The 17,866-nt window shown below is 46.5% G+C and overlaps 1 protein-coding gene across 3 annotated transcripts; it reads left to right on the top strand.

Annotated features, from left to right (window-relative positions):
* The first annotated feature begins 6,577 nt into the window (after nt 1-6,577).
* Nucleotides 6,578-17,063, top strand: SMIM45 (small integral membrane protein 45). Of its 3 annotated transcripts, none has more exons than XM_050955811.1 (3): nt 6,578-6,825; nt 13,589-13,664; nt 14,186-17,063. In XM_050955811.1, exon 3 carries the CDS (start codon nt 14,191-14,193, stop codon nt 14,395-14,397), a length of 207 nt encoding a protein of 68 aa, XP_050811768.1. In that variant the 5' UTR covers nt 6,578-6,825; nt 13,589-13,664; nt 14,186-14,190; the 3' UTR covers nt 14,398-17,063. The 3 variants fall into 3 exon arrangements, with proteins under 3 accessions (XP_050811768.1, XP_050811777.1, XP_050811758.1); XM_050955820.1 differs by lacking the exon at nt 6,578-6,825 and adding an exon at nt 9,217-9,366 and having other exon boundaries at nt 14,189-17,063; XM_050955801.1 differs by lacking the exon at nt 6,578-6,825 and adding an exon at nt 9,220-9,366.
* The last annotated feature ends 803 nt before the right edge of the window (nt 17,064-17,866 follow it).

The following is a 17,866-nucleotide window of genomic DNA, read 5'->3' as shown; positions in this document are numbered from 1 at the left end:
TGTAATGAGATGATAATCTGAAGACACCTGACACTCTAGTGCCCTTGGAGAGGCAGTCAGTCACCCTCCTTGATGCCCAAGGTATAAAACTACAGTCTGTCTTGCTGCAGCCGTTGTTGCTTGACTGCACTGCCTGCAGGTCCATGCAGAGGTAGCTTGAATCTTGTATATAGTTAGCAGCTTTGTTTCATGCTGGGCTTGGGTCACTGCCTGAGCTTTAACTATAACAGCTCATAATAGGGAGTAGTATTTGTGTATGCTTGGAAACAAAGGCACAGAAGGCTCCAGGATAATGTCATGGGCTAAAGAAGACAGTGTGGACAGACTTGTAGGTCATACCTCTCCCTGTCCTCTGTTGAGAGCTCATAGGAGAGGCAGGGTGGTTGTGGTGGGTAACATAGTCTGACATCATATGGCTTGGATGCCTGTTTTGATCCTGACAAAGGCAGACAGCTCAGCTCATTGCCAGCACTAGGCGAATTACAGGTGAAGCAGAAGAGATCAGAGAATATTTATGGTTCCTGTCAGATTCAGTTGGGAGGGCAAATCCAAGACAGACTTGTTCCAAAGGTTCAAGGCAGACAGAAGCATTAATAACCAGAGGCTGCTAGTTGGGGTTGGCGTGAGAAGAGAAAGGTTCTTTTATTTGCTGAAGAAATGAAAATGTGCTAAAAGATGCAGCACCAAGTTAATAAAAGAAATGATTCTCCTCACTCCTCCCCTCCCCTGCTCTCTTGAAAGAGAGAGAGCTGTAGCTAGGGATGAAGTCATTGCACGGTATGGGACACACTGGCTTCATCCACTTGTCACTGCAGGCATTTCAAACATCGGGTTTCAATTTCAGAGCTCCAGAGCTGATTAGTGAGTTTATCTTGATTCCACAGTTATCTAACTGTCCATACTAGACATTTTTACTCTGCGCATTGCCATGGTATCTGAGTACCTTGGCACCATGTGGGTAGGCACTTCTTCAAGACACCACCTTCTAGGTATGAGACCTTCCTATCTTTGTGTGAGAGGAGGAGACATCTGGTAACTGCTAGTCTCCCCAGCCAACCTCCATTTTTATTCAGTCTTGGGTTGTCCCTTTAGAGACTCCCACTGCTCTTGGATCTCAACTCTATCCTCTCATGGGTAAGAGGAATTTAGTCTTCATTCTTCTTGTTTGCTCGTTTCTGCCCTGTCCCCAGGTTTTAAGTGAAGATGCTCGTCCTCCTTAGCTACCCCTGCATTCATTAATTAGGGCACTTCAGAAAGTGCTCCATGATCCTCTGCTATGACTGCCAAATAGGTCACAGAATTGGCATTCTCCCTTAATCCTGCTGCTGCTTTGTAGCCTCTTACTGAAACATATACTACGCAATCTGGGGCACTGGAGGAAGAGGTAAAACAAACTTTCTTGAATAACAGTTATGGATGACACAAAGAATTCAGACAAAAGCAAATTTATTTTACTTTTTTTGGTGTGGGGGAGGGATGGTGCCCCAAAACAACCACTTCACAGTGAGCCCATTTCCATGGGTACGAGGAGATGGGACTAATTCTCTACTGCTTTGCACCTGGTGTAATCATTTACCGTGGGGTCATGAAAATGTTAAACACCTCCAAATCAGAATGGTGGCATTTTACATTCACTGCACAGGTATAAATGATGGCAGGAGAGGCAATGCAACAGAGAATCAGTTCTGCTAGGAATACAGGCTCACTAATAAGAGGAAAGCTAGTCAAGGAGAAGGATTGATTTGTGTATAACAGTCCAGATTTCTCTAATTAGTTTCCTTGTTTAAAACTATAAGAGCATCCAGAAGGCAGACCACACCACGAAAACACTGGAATATTTGATTTGTGATATGCTGATATACATCCAGAGGGCAAGTCTCTCGAGGGGGAAATCAGTTATTCTGAAACTGGGTATTTAAGCACAAGTATTTTTGTGACTCCTGCTGGAGCTCCACCTACTTGTAAACTTGAGGCACATCTAGTTTTGCAAACCTGTGCTAGCCGATCCTGAGCTTGGGGCAACTGGATATTAGTTCACATGGCTTATTACCTTATAAGCTCTGCAAGTGCTGACAGTGCCAGCCTGTTTCTGAAGACACACACTAGATGCTACTCTTTCTGAAAATTGAACAGGTTATAGGACATCTTGATTAACCACATTCTCTTCATGTTTTTCAACATAAGACTGAAGTACCTTTCTAGCATGGAATGAGTTCATCTTTACCAAAGCCAGCCTATGGGCAAACATATTAGAATATTTTCCACATAGCCCTCTTCAGGGCACTGGATATTTTATTTACCTTAGACCAATGAGGCAAAGGGGCATATCCGGCTGCATCCCAGTAATGACAGAACTGACTTCATTGTTAAAACCAGAAGTAAAAATGATAGGGCCAGATTCTTTGGCACAAAGGGAATGGAAACTGTTGTGAGTCCCCCAGTGTGTCTCCTATGCCTCTGTTCCCAGAACCCATAGCATGATAAACTCCAGCAATCCTCAGCTGTCCCTTGAAGGTCCCTTGGGGACCATAGTCAGCTAGTGCAGGTTAGAGAAACCCCCAGTCCGAAGCCCAGCTTGGCAGAGAATCAGGGAGCTTAACCAGTTCCCTGACAATCCTATTTCTGCTGTGCCCAGCAGAGGTTGGACATAGCAGACACTCTGACCTGTACTATTTACCTTGATGAGTATCTTACCTTTACAATGATGTAGCCAACACCAAACCTCCAATCTTTTTTTACATAAGTTTTAAATGCAGATTGTGACTACTATGTGACCTTGGGCTTTCATCTCTGTGCCTTGGGTCCCCATTGTAAAATGGGGATGAGGATATTGACCTCCTTTGTAAATTGGTATTATAGTGCCATATGCATTCCAAGACACCATATTGAATGCTTTATTAATATATAGGGCCTGATCCATTATGGCCTCACTCTGGTTTTGCACTGAAATTAATGGACTTACATCAGTGTAAAACTGGCACAACACAGTGGTGAATCAGGCCCATGCTTTTTTCTGGAAATCAAATGGCAGCTGTGTATCCTTTTTTGTTTCATGGTTATTCATCAGTACTTTAGCACATAATAATGAGTTAAAGCATTTCTATGCTGTCATACAGTATACAGTTCATCAGTGTCTGGTGCTGTCTTATCCATAGTAGTTCTCATAACAAGCTGCATAGTATCCTCAGCAGGCTCTCACCAATGTGTCCTAGTGATCTGCAGTTCCAACAGTCTAGTCTTTTGAAGAAGCATGCAGCACCTGAGCTTCCCCCAAAAAAACCAAAATCAACCAACCAACTAAACAGAAAAAAAACAACCCTGAAAATGTTTTCATTTGTTTTCTATTATGATTTGGTTAACAATATATGGGTTTTGAACTGCTTACTGCCAAACAGATGTGCACTTTGTTTGGTCAAATGACAATGTATCCTCTCTCCACAGCCATGGTTAGTGTGGAGTCTTATAGGGATTACTTGGAACAAGCACTCTTTTAGTTTAGGGCCACCAAAGAATGACAAAAGAACAGCCATGCAGTGCTTCACCTAGGAGTAGCTCAAAGCAATATGTTCCTGCTGCCACTTACTTTACATCTGTCAGAGACTTGGAGCGTGTTTCCCCTTCTAGCTGTTTCTCAAGTGTGCCTTGTAATGCTCTGCTTTTAAGATTTGCTCCGGGAATATAATATCCCTTCAAAATGTCGATCCAAGTTTTGTTTCATCTAGCTTTTGTGGTGCCCTTCAGTCAGTCCATACTCCATTTGTTTTTCTTCCTAATATGGTCAAAAATGTGCCCTTTCAGTTTATTTCCTTTATAGTTTGATTAGTGAGATGATAATGATCCAAAATGGTCAACAAAGTATTAAAGCTCTCTTCAATTATGTTACAGAGAAGGGCTTCAGCTGCATCAAATGCAGCTGTTTCAACAGTTCTTTCTGGAAAGAGGCTGTATTCCTATGCAGCCAATCTTCTTGGAACAAATAGGAAAGACTTTCATCCTAACTGGATACCCTGTTGTATAGCAGAGAATCACAAGCACCTACTTATACTTTCTAAATGAATGTTAACTTTTACTAAGCACAGACAAATTCAGCAAGGTGTGAAAGAAATCAGTCAGCATCCCTAACAGCTCTCAGCACAGCTCTCTCTCCAGCTCATTTACATATCGATGCAGGCTAGAATATAAGCTGCTGCAGTGTATTACCTTTCATCATTCCTAGCTCTAGCCAACAGGAGCACAGCTAGTCACATGGACTCTATTGCAGGCCATACATATACATTCTGAACCCAGTAACTCTTTAGTTGCTGAATTACAGTATTGTGGAAAGCTCACATCTAAACATTGCTCCCCTCCTCCTGGGGATCTGGAGTATCCTTGGGCCAAATAAATTCAGTTAATTTGGAATGAACCCAAGAGAGAAGTGTTCTGAATCACAGCAATCAAGAGAGACAGGCAATTTAGAGACCAAATTATGCTTTATCTTAATCAGAAAAAGTAGAAATCAGTAAAATTGGGAATAATCATAGGTTAATCAGAGTTAGTTTTAACAGGAACTACTATTTAGGCTTACACCATAATCTAGTGTAAACTGTTATGTACTGTATATTTACTATTATCTTAATCAAACTAGGTAACAATTTGCATTTATGAAATAACAGAATTTTGAATTGGAAAATACAATGCATAAACCCCACTGTTATATAACCCTTTTTCAGTTTCCAGCCTCTGTAAGTCCAGAATTTGGAGGAAAACTTGAGTTATATCTTCAGCAACCCTCTTGTGCAATCTTTGTTTACTGTTTTGAGTTCCAAGGTAAATAAAGGCTTGTATTCCTTGGCACTGTGTTTTGGCTACTTGATTAAACAATTATCTCTTCACTCCTTTCTGATTCACAGTTCTCTGGTGTCTGACAGTTTCTCTATCCCTGTCACTTCACCTTATATACCATAATATGGTGTTTGGATGGTTTTTTTTCTTTTTACAGTCCTTTTTCTTGTGTTCCATACAGCACACTTCCTCTTTATTCTTAAGTTTGTTTCTCTTTAATTAGTTTATTTTATTACAGCTTATTTCTTTCAATTTCACTCTTGCTTTACTTTTCTCAGTTTTCTAATAATTTCTTAGATGAGACTCTCTAGTTATTTTCCTTTTGTTTAACGGTACTGTTCTTCCTTGAACTTGTCCTCTTTTGCCCTTATATTACTGTCTTTCCTCTTTGTAGGTATTGTCCCTTTTGTGGCTATGCCTACTGTTCCTCCAGTCTCGTCTTTCCTGTGCTTCCTGAACTGGACTTTCTCCCTTTCAGCTCTGTTCCTGCTGCCCCTTTGATGATACAACTCAGCCACTGAGGTCCCTACCTAACTCTCCATTACTGCATCCCTTCATTTCTGGTACCAGTTCCTGCCTTGCTTGCTACTGGCCTCTCTCCTAATGCTGGGCATGCTACCCCAGACTCCACCAGATGTTTCCATCACTGCCTCTTTGGCCTGCTCACAGCAATAATCTGAGGAGGAAGCTGCGGCCTGCTAGGCCCTACTGCTCCCATTGCTCTTTAGACCCAACAGCCTCCAATACAGGTGGGGCATTATAAGTGCAACTGTACTGACTTTATTGGAGTTGCCACCATGTACACATATTCAGCTCCCAGACCTCACTGAGTACCTAAGGCAGCGACTTAAAGGAGAGGCTCACCACAGTGCAGCTTGATGGGTAGGTGGTATCAGTGAGTTTGTAGATCCTAAATTGTAGAGTAGGCTGGGAGGTTCCTTGGTTAGAGCTGGTTGAAATTTTTTGGCAAAACATTTTTATGTAATGTAGCTTTTTAATCAAAAGAAATTTGTATGGAAATTTTTCATTCTGGTTGATTTTTTTCCCTGATTTTTCAATGTACTGTTGCAAACTAAAACTCAGTTATTGGCAAAGTTAAATCAGATTTAGTGGCTTTAAAAACATTTTTACTAAAAATGATTTTTTTTAAACAAAAGTACTCTTACAAACAAGTTTTCTGGTTAGGGTGTTTTTTATTTTTTGCTAAAAATGAGTTATTTGCATAAAATAAACTCCCATGGTCTTTTCTGCCTAGCTCTACTCTGACTAGTGGAGTGAAGGGCAGAGGTTAGAGCTACCTTCCCAAGCTCAATCCCGGCTGTTAAAATCCTCCCTCAGTCCCCATGACAAGACCCCTGCCTCCCTAACTCTCTTATCAGTTACGAGTCCTCCTATCCATAGGCCGTGGCTATAATAGGCCAGAGGAGGCTTTGCCTCTGCTGGTGCCAGACTCCTGGTTTTGGGAAAGAAGTTTTTGCTTTATTATGCCCCATGTAGGTTTTGGGAAAGCTGAGGAGGTGGTATGTGCTATTTTGCTTCCTGGGTTCATCAGTAACCTCCCTGGACTCCAGGGACATTAATGATAGACCCATGAAACTGAGTAGCAAATACCACATCATCAGTGGTCGCAGAACCTACATGGGGCATATCAAAAGCTTCTTCGGACGAGAGCTGGGCGATCACATGTGAGGAGGGACAGGGATTTTCCCAGGATGGGAGATCTGATGCAAGCTTAGTGGGTCAGCCTGATTGCGTCCATTTGCAAAGAGAGGGAGCAGATGGTCCCTAGTTTCTGCTTAGAAAAGGAAAGTCAATCAGGAAAAGAGTAGCAGAGAAGAGTAACAGGAATTCTTCCTGAGCGCCAACATCCGGAAGCAGCATATTCCATCCTGGAAAGGGCTGAGTTTGGAAGGTGCGGCCACTGTGCATTGAAAGGAAAGATCTACGGGCCTGAGAAGCTGCAGCCCTCAAGAGGCGCTTTGAAAGCCAAAGGGGCGTTGGGTGAGTTTGTGATGGCGTGACTTTGAGGAGCGTGTGAAGTGTGGAAGGGGGAGGGTAGAAAGAAATGGTTGTGAGAGGAAGAAGTTTCTGAGCAGCCCATTGGTGAGGGAAAGGTCCCAGGCAGGTGGTGTGGGAAGAGCTGTGTAGCCCCCAGAGGCGGCCTGCTGGGCAAGTGCATGTGAGGAGGGACAGGATTTTCCCAGGGCTGTTGCTTCCTGCAGCCAAAGGCTTTAGGAGGAAGAGAACAAGGGTTCTTGTTCCCTGGTGGAGGCTGTGGCGTGATCAGGACAGTTCTAGGCACCAGCAAAGCAAGCACATGCTTGGGGCGGCACATTTCCAGGGGCAGCATTCTGGCCATCCTTTTTTTGGGGGGCAGTTGCGCTCTTGGAGCTGTGCCACTTAAACAGGGTGAGGGTGCTGTGCCCCTGGCCGCAGCAGGAAGGAGAAGCCCCAGCCCCGGGATGCTGAGCTGCCAGGGCCCAGCCGCTACCTGGGAAGGAGAGGGTGAGTCCTGCCGGGGAGCTGGGGCTGTGCTGCCACATCTGTGCACTGTCTCTGTGCTGTCTTGTGCCACCCTTTATATTGGGGCTTCTCTGCGTGGCCAGGCAGGGGATGGGGTAAAACCCCTGCAGGCGCTGAGAGAAGGTGACATCACTCCCTCTGCTTCCAGCGCCTCCTGTGAGCCCCAGCCCCACCTGAGCTTGGGGTGGCAAAAAAATCTACAGCTGGCTTTGGGTGTGATGTAAGCTGGCCATAGCTGGTCTGTAGGAGCTCCGTATAGCATACAACCCATCTCTGTTCCTTGGTAGTATAGTGGTGTGTATCCCTACCTGTCATACAAATAACTGGGGTTTGATTCCCTCACAGGGAGGGGGATGCCCTTTTGAATGGGGGGAAAGAAATGCCTGGCCCGGTGAGTATATGCCTCACCTCCTCCTTCTATGGTGACTTCCGTTCACACCCTGCAGTGAGGATTTTCAGCTCGAGAGACAATTAGCCCGCAAGGCCACCCCGCCTGCTTTCCCTAGCAAAAGCCTATACATTGCCTTCCACCACTGGGCCGGGCTTCAAGACCTGCACGTCTTGGCACTTTCTGAAGTAGCCAAGGGAAATACTCTGGCCAAGGGCACAAGGACAATCACCCAGCCAAAAAGGGTGGCAGCTAGTGAAGGGAGTGAGGAAGAGAGAAAAGCAGACAGGCAGAAGGCTGGGCTCCTGTCTTTTTTCCTTTTGTTATGATTTAACTGTGACAGGAAGGGGGAGACTTGAGAAATAGCTGTGGCCATAGGTGAGGCAGGTGGCCACGCCAAGAGTGCAGAACTAAGCATTTCCCTGTCACTTCATCAGCTGACAGCTGGCCATGATCCTATAGTGGTTAGTGCTCTGTGCCATGGCTGCAGCAACCTCTGCTTGAATCCGAGTCACAGCATTGCTTTTTGATGGGGGACTCTCCTGATACAAGCTTAGCCAGTGAGCCTGATTGCATCCATTTGCAAAGAGAGGCAGCAGCTGGTCCCTAGTTTCTGCTTGGAAAAGGAAAGTCAATCAGGAAGAGTAGTTGCGAAGAGTAACAGGAATTATTCCTGGGCACCAAGGTCCAGAAGCAGCCTACTCCCTCCTGGAAAGGGGTGCTGAGCCGCCGGTGGCTGAGCGAAACGTCACAGCGCAAAGAGCCTTGTCCCTGCGTTGGCTCGGGGTCTGCGGAGGCGCTGCAGGGCTTGGTTGCGGCTGGCCCAGAGGGCACCTTCGTGTGCAGGAGGGGAAGGCTCGGGCTTTAGCTGGCCAGGGACTACTCCGGCCTCTATGGGGGCGGGACTCGGACGTCCGGCCAGCGCGGGGCTTCTCTGGCCGAGGGGGGGGGGTCGTTCGGCCGGGGGTGTCTTGGCCCCGGCCATGGGACGGGACAGGACGGGGGGGTGTCTCAGGGCTCTGATGGGGAGGGCAGAAGACGCAGATCCCGGGGCTACCCTCCACTAAAGGGGGGGGCTCCACCCGCCCCCCCATTGTCAGACCACCTGGGGGGGAAGAGTTCCTGAGTCCCGCCCTTTGCTCCCAGCCCTTCCCCGCACCCCTGCGCCCAGCTTCCCCCAAGCGCTGCCGGCTGCCGCCCTCCCGCGCAGCCCCCTGGCTTGCAAACAAGCCGATCGCCCCAGCCGGAGCCTGGGGTCCCTTCGCAGCGCAGCTCGCTCTGTACCACGTGCGCTGGAGCGCTCCTAGCCTTGTTGCTACGGCGACAGCCCATAAAGGGCTCCGCCACGTTTCGATTGGTCGGGGACTGGTTCGCCCCGCCCATGCCTGGGGAGGGCGGGGCCGCGGCCGCGGCCGGCAGGGTGCCTCGCAGGTTGATGGGCTAGGGGTAGCCGCGGGGGGTAGGCGCGCGTCGCTCTCACGCGCTCTGCTCCGCCTGTCCCGCCCCTCCCTCCCTGTGGTCCTGTCACGCGCAGCGGTGTCACGCGCGAGGGGCGCCCCCGGGATCTCGAGGACACAGGATCGTCCGCGCGCTGCCCGAAGCCCCCGCGCGACCCACGCTCGTGGAGCCCGGTAGGTGGCGCGTGCCGGACCCGTAGGCGGGGCGGGCCAGCTGCGCCCCCTGGGCAGCCCCGTCCCAGGCTTGGCTGGAGCCCCTCTGTGTCCGGACGGCTCCAGCAGCACCCCAAGGGCGCGCTGCGGCGGGGAGGACTCGGGTTCCGTCTCGGACCCACAGCTCGACGTGTTCCCTCCCAGAGCTGGCAGGGGAAGAATCCCGCTGCTGAACATCTGTGCCCCGGCCAGGGCCCCTAGTGAGCCAGCTCGCTAGCCCGCCTTCGCTTGGCGAGTGCAAGGAGGCTCACTGGCTGGTGTCGGGCGGCCCTTGCAAGCTCTCTCCGGGTTCTCTGCTCCCTGCCCAAGTGGATTTTGCTAAGTCACTTGGGACTGGTGCTCAAATTCCTGGAAGGCCCAGTATGCCAGCATGGCTATTTCTACAACACCTCTAGCCAGCCTGGTGTCCAGCACAAATGATCAATCTGAAGAGGTGCTGCTGCTGCAGGGGGTTGTTGAGGGTGGGGTGCATCATGGGTGTTTAAAAGGAGGAGGGATCCCCTTGAACTTCGTTAACGGAATTCTCAGCTCAAATGTAGATGATTTTTTTTGCCTTTGAAAAGGCATGACCCTAACAGTGAAAAAAAACCAAATAGCTGAAATGTTAGCACAGTGAGGGTTAAAGCTTGCTTAAGGTCAGCAAATCCACTGTGTAAAACCAACACCTTCTCTAGTCTGAATATCTGCCCTTGGCATCTTCCAGTCAAATCTGCTCATTTCACTGACCAAAACAAGAGGTGTCTGCAGAGCTAGTGTATCACTGTGGGAGAGCGATTCTAATATGCCTCATATCTGCCACAGTATCTCCAGCCAAGATCTGATTGCAAAATTCTTCATTTAGGATGTCGAAGGCAGAGGGCAGGTCACAGGGGGAGTATAAATAGAGATCTGTTATTTTACTGTCACTTTTTGGACTATAACTTCACTTTCAGATTTTGGAGGGAAATTACTCATGTAGTCAGCCTGTCCCCAACCACCCGTGGTATCTTAGCAATAGTAAGATACCTGTTCATTTTCCTTCCCTCTCCCCATTGGTGTCACTTCAGACATCCATTACATTAGCCATGACTGTATGTAATTTCCTCTGACACTTTTGGAAGTTGGTCCTGGCACCTTTGGTCCCCACTCAGATAGTTCAGTAAGTGCCAAGATGAAGAATGCAGTGTCATTTGTTGTCCATGGGTAATATGGAAATTTCACTGGCATAATTAGCCTTTGAAGAAGTAGGTTCCACCGGTACAGAATGGATAAACAGGCATCTAGATTGAAGGATCTTCTACCATATTTCAAATCCCAACCTGATCAGTGTTTCCTGACATGGGGGACTGGTTCCTTTTCCACCACTTATCTCTCTGCCACCCTTCATTACAAGACTGGGAGTGAATGATATTCCATTTTTAGATGTAAATTTCCCACCTTCCCACACAAAACTACGGTTGTCTCAATGTGGAGGTTTTTAAAGTTATTTATATAAGATGTCCAGAAATGAAACTGAGGTAGAGACTACCTGTTTAATTCCAGGATATGAGGAGGAAGTCATATCTCCTGTCACTGAAAGGTTGCCCCCCTCTAGCTGATTAAGGGATATGTTGAGAGGCTCAGTGAGGAGGATAGTGGACAGGATGAAAGAGGAGCTGGCAATCAAGTGACAGGAAGGGAAAAATGCTCAAGAACTTAACAAGGAGTTGGGAATGCCAGGGTGGTTGCAGAAATGTTGAGTTGTAGGAACATGACCGAAAAAGACAGGCAGGAATGAAATCGACCAATGCATCTCTCAGCATGTAGGATAAACCCACCCGATCCCTCCCCCTCAAGGCTTTAGAAAATGGATAAACTTCCAAGATCCCTGTGAATAAGACTGGGTAAAGGAGATTCCTTCCCAGCCTCAGATCTGACAGTTTGTTGTTTATCCCTGTGCATGTGAATGAGAATCACTGGTGGTCTGATATCTAGTCCTGTGAATCTGACGCGACAGAAAATGTGATTGATAGGGTTGAAATGAACATCATGTTCACTCTTACACTTCCTGCTAACTTTCTCTGCACTAGCAGGAGGGGAGGGGGATCTTGGTAGCTGAGGGAAATCAGCTGACAGGTTAGGTAGGGGAAAAACAGTCCCACACATGCACTCTTATGCAAATTTGATTTAGTTGGTTGCTCCAGTATTAAAAATCAACAAGAACGGTATGATATGGTACCAAATTAGCTAAAACACTTAACATGTCATAAAAAGTCAGAGACAGAGGCAGTCTGTCAGGTCAACATCCTGTCCATTCCTCCACTGTGGTTTATGCAGAATTGTTCAGTACAGCACATTTTCCAGGACATTGTCCAACTTTTAATAACTGAGTGGTGGGGTTTTCATCTCTTTGCCTGGAAAATGGTGCTGTAGTCTTAATAGCACAGAGGTCCCTGTTACTAAAAGGTGTATTGATCTCCGTCTTAAATTTCCCCTTTGCTCAGATACTTCCTGTTGCTCTTTGTCATATTCCTGGATCATCCTTAATAATTTTTCTCCCTGCTTACTCCCTTAACATTTCATTTTCTCGCAGTCTCCTCATCCTTAAGAAGGCATTTGCCTTAGTTAATTTTATGCTATATCATATTTTAATTAGATGTATTCCTGGGTGACTGGCAGTCAGATCCTGCTGAGCTAGCAATTTGGGGATATCCCTAAGGGATTTTCAGAAACTCTTTGATGAGATCCCAGTAGCAGTGATACACCATCTGCTTTTAAATATACTGCCCTTCATGTATAAGATCACTGAATACATCTAGAGAGAGATTTAAAAGGAAATTGTGGAACAGCACAAGAGAAGGAGTGATCCACTTATCAGTTAGCAGTCAAACCTTCCCAACATCCTCCCTAACTTCCTGGATTTGGTACACAGAACAAGATAAGTATATCATGTAGCGTCTCTATAATCCAAGTATTATGTTCCTTTGTGGTACAATTATTCTGCAATATAGTATCACGGGCATGACATACATCTGCTTTGCCAATAGGACAGATATATGATGTAAGAATATTATTGGCTGGGAAGACAGGAGAATGTGTCTCACCTGGTTTGGAGGTAGGTATGGGACAGAGATAGATGGGCAGTAGTAGCAGCAGAAGTTAGTGTGACAAATCTCCTCCCTTCCTACTCTTGACCAATCCTGGAAAGGCCTGAGGAGTGGGACAGAGATAAGCAGCTAATAGTGTAGTAATATAGCTCCCAAAATAATCAGACTCTCTCTTTGATGTGATTGTCACAAATTGAAGGTAACTGCACCTGTATTCTCTACTCTGTGGTCCACTCCAGGAGTGCCCAGTCAGGTCTTCAGCCATCGCATGTCTCTGGCAGGAATCCTTGTCCCACTCCAATCTGACTGAGGGATTTAAGGCTGCACAGCTTTCTGCCTTACACTGTGATAGCCCCAGCAAGCCAGTCTGCCTGACAGCCGGAACCTGTACCAGGGGCAGCTCTAGGTATTTTGCTGCCCCAAGCATGGCAGGCAGGCTGCCTTTGGCGGCTTGCCTGCAGGAGGTCCCCGGTCCCGTGGATTCAGCAGCACGCCTGCGGGAGGTCTGCCGAAGCCGCGGGACCAGCGAACCCTCCTCAGGCATGCCGCTGAAGGCAACTTGCCTGCTGCCTTCGTGGCGACCGGCAGAGTGCCCCCTGTGGCTTGCCGCCCCAGGCACGTGCTTGGCTTGCTGGTGCCTGGAGCTGTCCCTGACCTGTACATTGCTCTCAGTCTCTGAGGGTTATGACTAGTGTATAGCCAGCAGTAACAAGTTACTTCACAGTTATTTCTAAGCAAGCACAATTATTCTTGAAGTAGAAGCAGTACAGAGAAAACAGAAGAAAATAATAAACAGATTTAAACACACACAAAACATACCAAGAGTCACGCATCAGTCTTAAGGGGCCCTAGTTGGCCAACGCGTTTCCAATTCTTGGACAAAAGGTCCTCTCTGTTTGCTGGGTCATAAAGAAGGCCCTGTGTCAGTTCAGGATCATCGTCTTATAACAAAAATCCTTTGTCTGCTAGTGAATGTAGCTGCTCTGGGAGATTTTGGTCTCTATAACCCATTCAGCTCTTGGCCTCTCTGTTGAGACTAACAAGGCAGATAGTTAAAGCCAGTGGTGATGGGTTTTGTGTCTGGGTAAGTTGAGTGCATGTTGTTTTGCCTTTCTTAGGGGTATATTGGTTTGAAAAGGGAACCTCACAAGCAACCCAAGAGTGAAGTCTGATAAGAAAAATCAGCTGCTGGAGGTAAGTCACTTTTTAGGCCCACTTAAGCTACCGGGCATTCTGTGAACGTTTCACATCAGTTTAGATGCATTGCAGCCAGCAAATGATCTGAAGTTAGAGACCGAGTCAAATGAAAAGCAGAAGTTAAAAACATGAATATGTTAATGAGAATTTTTTTAAAAATCCAGCCCCCCAACCATTGCAGTCTAAATGCCTTTGTTTGTACACACAGGGAGACTAGAGAACATGCAATCTGAGGGTGAAGATGGCGCTTAACCAGGGCAGAGTGGGGCATAATTGGTGCTGAACCTTACAAAATAGAGTGCCAAACTGGGGCAAAACAGGGTACTAAAGGGCAGAACTAGGCATTAAAATAGGGCAAAGCTATGTTCTAAACTGGATGCAGGAGGACTGTAAATGAGGATGGAGTGGCCTGGGCCCTTTTAGTGAGGTAATCTCTGCCACATCTCCTTATGTCTGATCAATTTCATGTTGTCATTCACCTTAGACCATCTACATCTGCTTCCCTCCCCCTTCTCCAGCAGCCATGCCCCACTTCTTGGATTGGTTCGTGCCAGTATATCTGATGATCTCCATTCTCATCTTGGTGGGCTTCGGAGCTTGCATATACTACTTTGAGCCGGGCCTACAGGAGGCCCACAAGTGGCGGACGCAAAGACCAATCGTGGAACGAGACCTTCGAAAAACACTGATGATACGGGATAACCTTGCCTTTGGGGTGCCTGAGGTCTAGTATTCTGTGTGTGGGGTGTTTCTAGAGAAACAGCCAAACAGAGCCTTTTCTGGATGGGCCCTGGCTAACAAGGTTTGGTCTGGATGCACGTTTCTCCTCACTCAGGAGAGAATCTTCTACTGCCTAGTGACTGAAGAAGGGTAGTTTTATTCTTTGCTGACATGGGTCTCTGTTAATCACCAGAGTTACCTCTTTTTTTTCCGTCTTCTTCTTCTCCCTTTCTAAGGCAAGGTTTGTGCACCTCTATTAACTCAAGGCTTTAAGGTCTACTCTAGACAAGATATTCGTCACTCAGCAAAGGATCTCCTGCACCACTCCATGACTTGGATTTTTGGATCCACCAAAGGTAAAGGTCTCTGTTATTCATTATCCAATGGAGGATACCTGCACCTATGCATTACCTTCAAAAAAAAAAATCTTATGGGCACCAGATAATAACAGATAGACTGGATATGGGACATAGATCTTTTTACTGCTAGGTCACTGGTTTAAACCTCACCCAATTTGCTAGGGTCTGAAAGGTGTTATTATTGAATGCCTCTTTGGTGACTTACGTAAAGTGAATTTGATGGGTCTCAGTCCAGTTCTTTGTGTACAACTGTGCACATCACAAAAATCACCAATGCCACTGAATTACCATCTGTGCTGGGAGTCTCATTAGAGAGGCCACGGATTGAATAAGCCATGGAGAGTGAATTCCTTACTCACCACTAGAGGTGATTTTTCCAGCTCTGGAGTGAGACACACAGGAGGGGCAAATGGAGTAAAGATTGCTTCTTTATTGGTGCCCATTTGTACTTGTTTGGGGGATAGAGGACTTCAATCTCCAGGGCTGTCAATCTAGTACTTTTATAGAATCGTAGACGATTAGGATTAGAAGAGACCTCAGGAGGTCATCTAGTCCAATCCCCTACTCAAAGCAGGACCAACTTTCATGAGCACTAAATTCACACACAATTTTCAGCTAAGAAGGTCTGTGTGGATCCTGCCGGGAAATCTCTCGCACCTCTCCTTGACCCAGGGCTCGGGATTTATCGCATAGGCCTCAACAGATTCATTACTAGACAATGGATCTTCTGCACCTGTCCATGATCCAGGGAATCAAGGGTCCTTTATTATAAATAGATTTGCACTCATTCAGTCCTCTGTTCTACAGCATTTTTTGAAATAGATCCCTTAGTGCATCAGTTCTGGTGCTGCACCCTCTTGACTGTCATCCACACTGAAAACTGTGAAATGCTCCTTGGAGAACCCTTCACTGTGAATCTCTGGAAAGGGACGCTGAGCCAGACAGGTGGAGATGGGGCACTACTAATGACTGTGCTTTCTAGATTCCACTGTATATCATATAATGTGTATACGTACGCTGTTTTTGCACTTTCCTCCACGCTTCCCTAGGGCTGATTTGCTAACAAAGTACTGTAAGAAAATGTGACTCCATGGGAGAGTGGGAATCCAGCACCTTTTTCTTCATTGTGAACAGTGTGCAAATCATAGCAGATAACACTGGCCCAACTCAGAGCCTATGACTTGAGGTATTCCACAGCAGGTACTACTGTGCCACACCTGCTTAGAACTCCAGTAAGACAATGGCTCCTGTTCCATGGTGCATTGTATCTCTGATCCATCATGCCCCTTACTGTTTCTTACTTACTCTGCCAACCAGCCCCATTGTCCTTATTTCTATACATTATATATTATAAAACTCCACTGTTGACCAGTCATGCCCAGTTATCTACATTCCATACAGTACCACTGTCATATGGCACCACCATGCCATTGTCAGTGCATTCCATACCAGTGCAGCACAGTCATGGCCACCCTTTGATATACCCTGCTGCATATTTGGTGATATTATTACACAGTCATTGTTGCCCTATGGGAACCCTTCTGTACATTCTATACCGGGGTAGGCAACCTATGGCATGCGTGCCAAAGGCGGCACACAAGCTGATTTTCAGTGGCACTCCCACTGCCTGGATCCTGGCCACTGGTTCAGGGGGCTCTGCATTCTAATTTAATTTTAAATGCAGTCTCTTTAAAAACCTTATTTACTTTACATACAACAATAGTTTAGTTGTATATTAGAGACTTATAGAAAGAGACCTTCTAAAAACATTAAAATGTATTACTGGCACATGAAACCTTAAATTAGAGTGAATAAATGAAGACTCGGCACACCACTTCTGAAAAGTTGCCAACCCCTGTTCTATACCATAGTAACACAGTCGCTGCTGCCCTACTGTGCACGTCTGTACATTCCATACCATATGCACACACAAAGTGCTGCTGTTTTGTATATACTTCAATACATTCCATACCATCAGACTGCTCTTGGTGCTGGTTCTGTGCCATGCTCCCTGGTGGCTCCATTGTGCAGCAGGAGCCATTAGACACAGGGGTGCAGACAGGCTCCTCCCCTCATCATGGCTGCTGGATCAGCTCACAGCATATAGTCCCTAGATGAGAGTTTTGGAGCCAGTGATAATTCTCACTGGAAACTGTTGACAGAGCTTTTTCATCCATTACTGAATGAAGGATGGAGAACATATGTCGATTTAAGCGGGTGACTTGTCATTGGGGGTTGCTTGGGGAATAACGTTTATGTTAGCAGTGATGGCTGTGGTACAAATGGAAACTGTCCTCAACACCTGGCAATTGTCGGCCTTTATCTGACCTGGGCAGATGAAATGGCCAATAAGACATCATCACCCACACTAAGGTCCAAATTGGTGGGACCTTCTTGGGTCTGTCAGTGTGGGACAGCTGAGTTCCTACATTCAGACTGGAACATGATGATCTTGATGCAGATATCATAACATGGGCCCTGATTCAGCGAGGTACTGAAGCATGTGCCTAAATATACACACACGAGTTGTCCTACGTGCTTCAGTGCCTTGCTGAATCAAGGCTGGGAAGGTGCAAATGTCACAGTGCAGCATCACCGTATCATCCGGTGATGATTTTGTTCCTCAGTGTGAATACAGATAAATGGCAGCCCTCAATCACATTGACAATATCTATTGCCCAAAGGTCACTCAAATTAATAAAGCCATAGTCTCTGAGTGTCAACTTAGAGACCTGCTTCTTGAGCCTTGACTGTTGTAACCTGGTGGCTAGGCCACCAATGCAAATGGACCCCAGGTTGAGTAACGGGGTAGCAATAAAAACCTTTTTACTAGAGGTCAGGCGCTCAGAGATGTCAGGGACAGGTTAAAATATCCCCATAAGACTGAGGGTCCATGTTTTTAAAAGACTCAAGGAAATCTCTCTCCCTTTCTGATGTTCCCAGTTTCTCTCTCTCTGAAAGAATCTCTATTACTGTGTGTATGGCACTCAACCCACAGGTGCAGTCTGCCCTCCAGAAATGGCTGGAAGCCAGTTCAACCACCCACTTACAGTCAGGGGTCTAACAGTTCCTGCGGAAAGTGTCAGGAAGGACCCAACCATAGAGACTGACATCTTCTCT

This window comes from Gopherus flavomarginatus, chromosome 1 (genome assembly GCF_025201925.1).
Source record: "Gopherus flavomarginatus isolate rGopFla2 chromosome 1, rGopFla2.mat.asm, whole genome shotgun sequence".
NCBI classification, from domain to species: Eukaryota; Metazoa; Chordata; order Testudines; family Testudinidae; genus Gopherus; species Gopherus flavomarginatus.
Note: the sequence above shows the minus strand (reverse complement) of the source record. Positions and strands in the feature narration are given on the sequence as shown.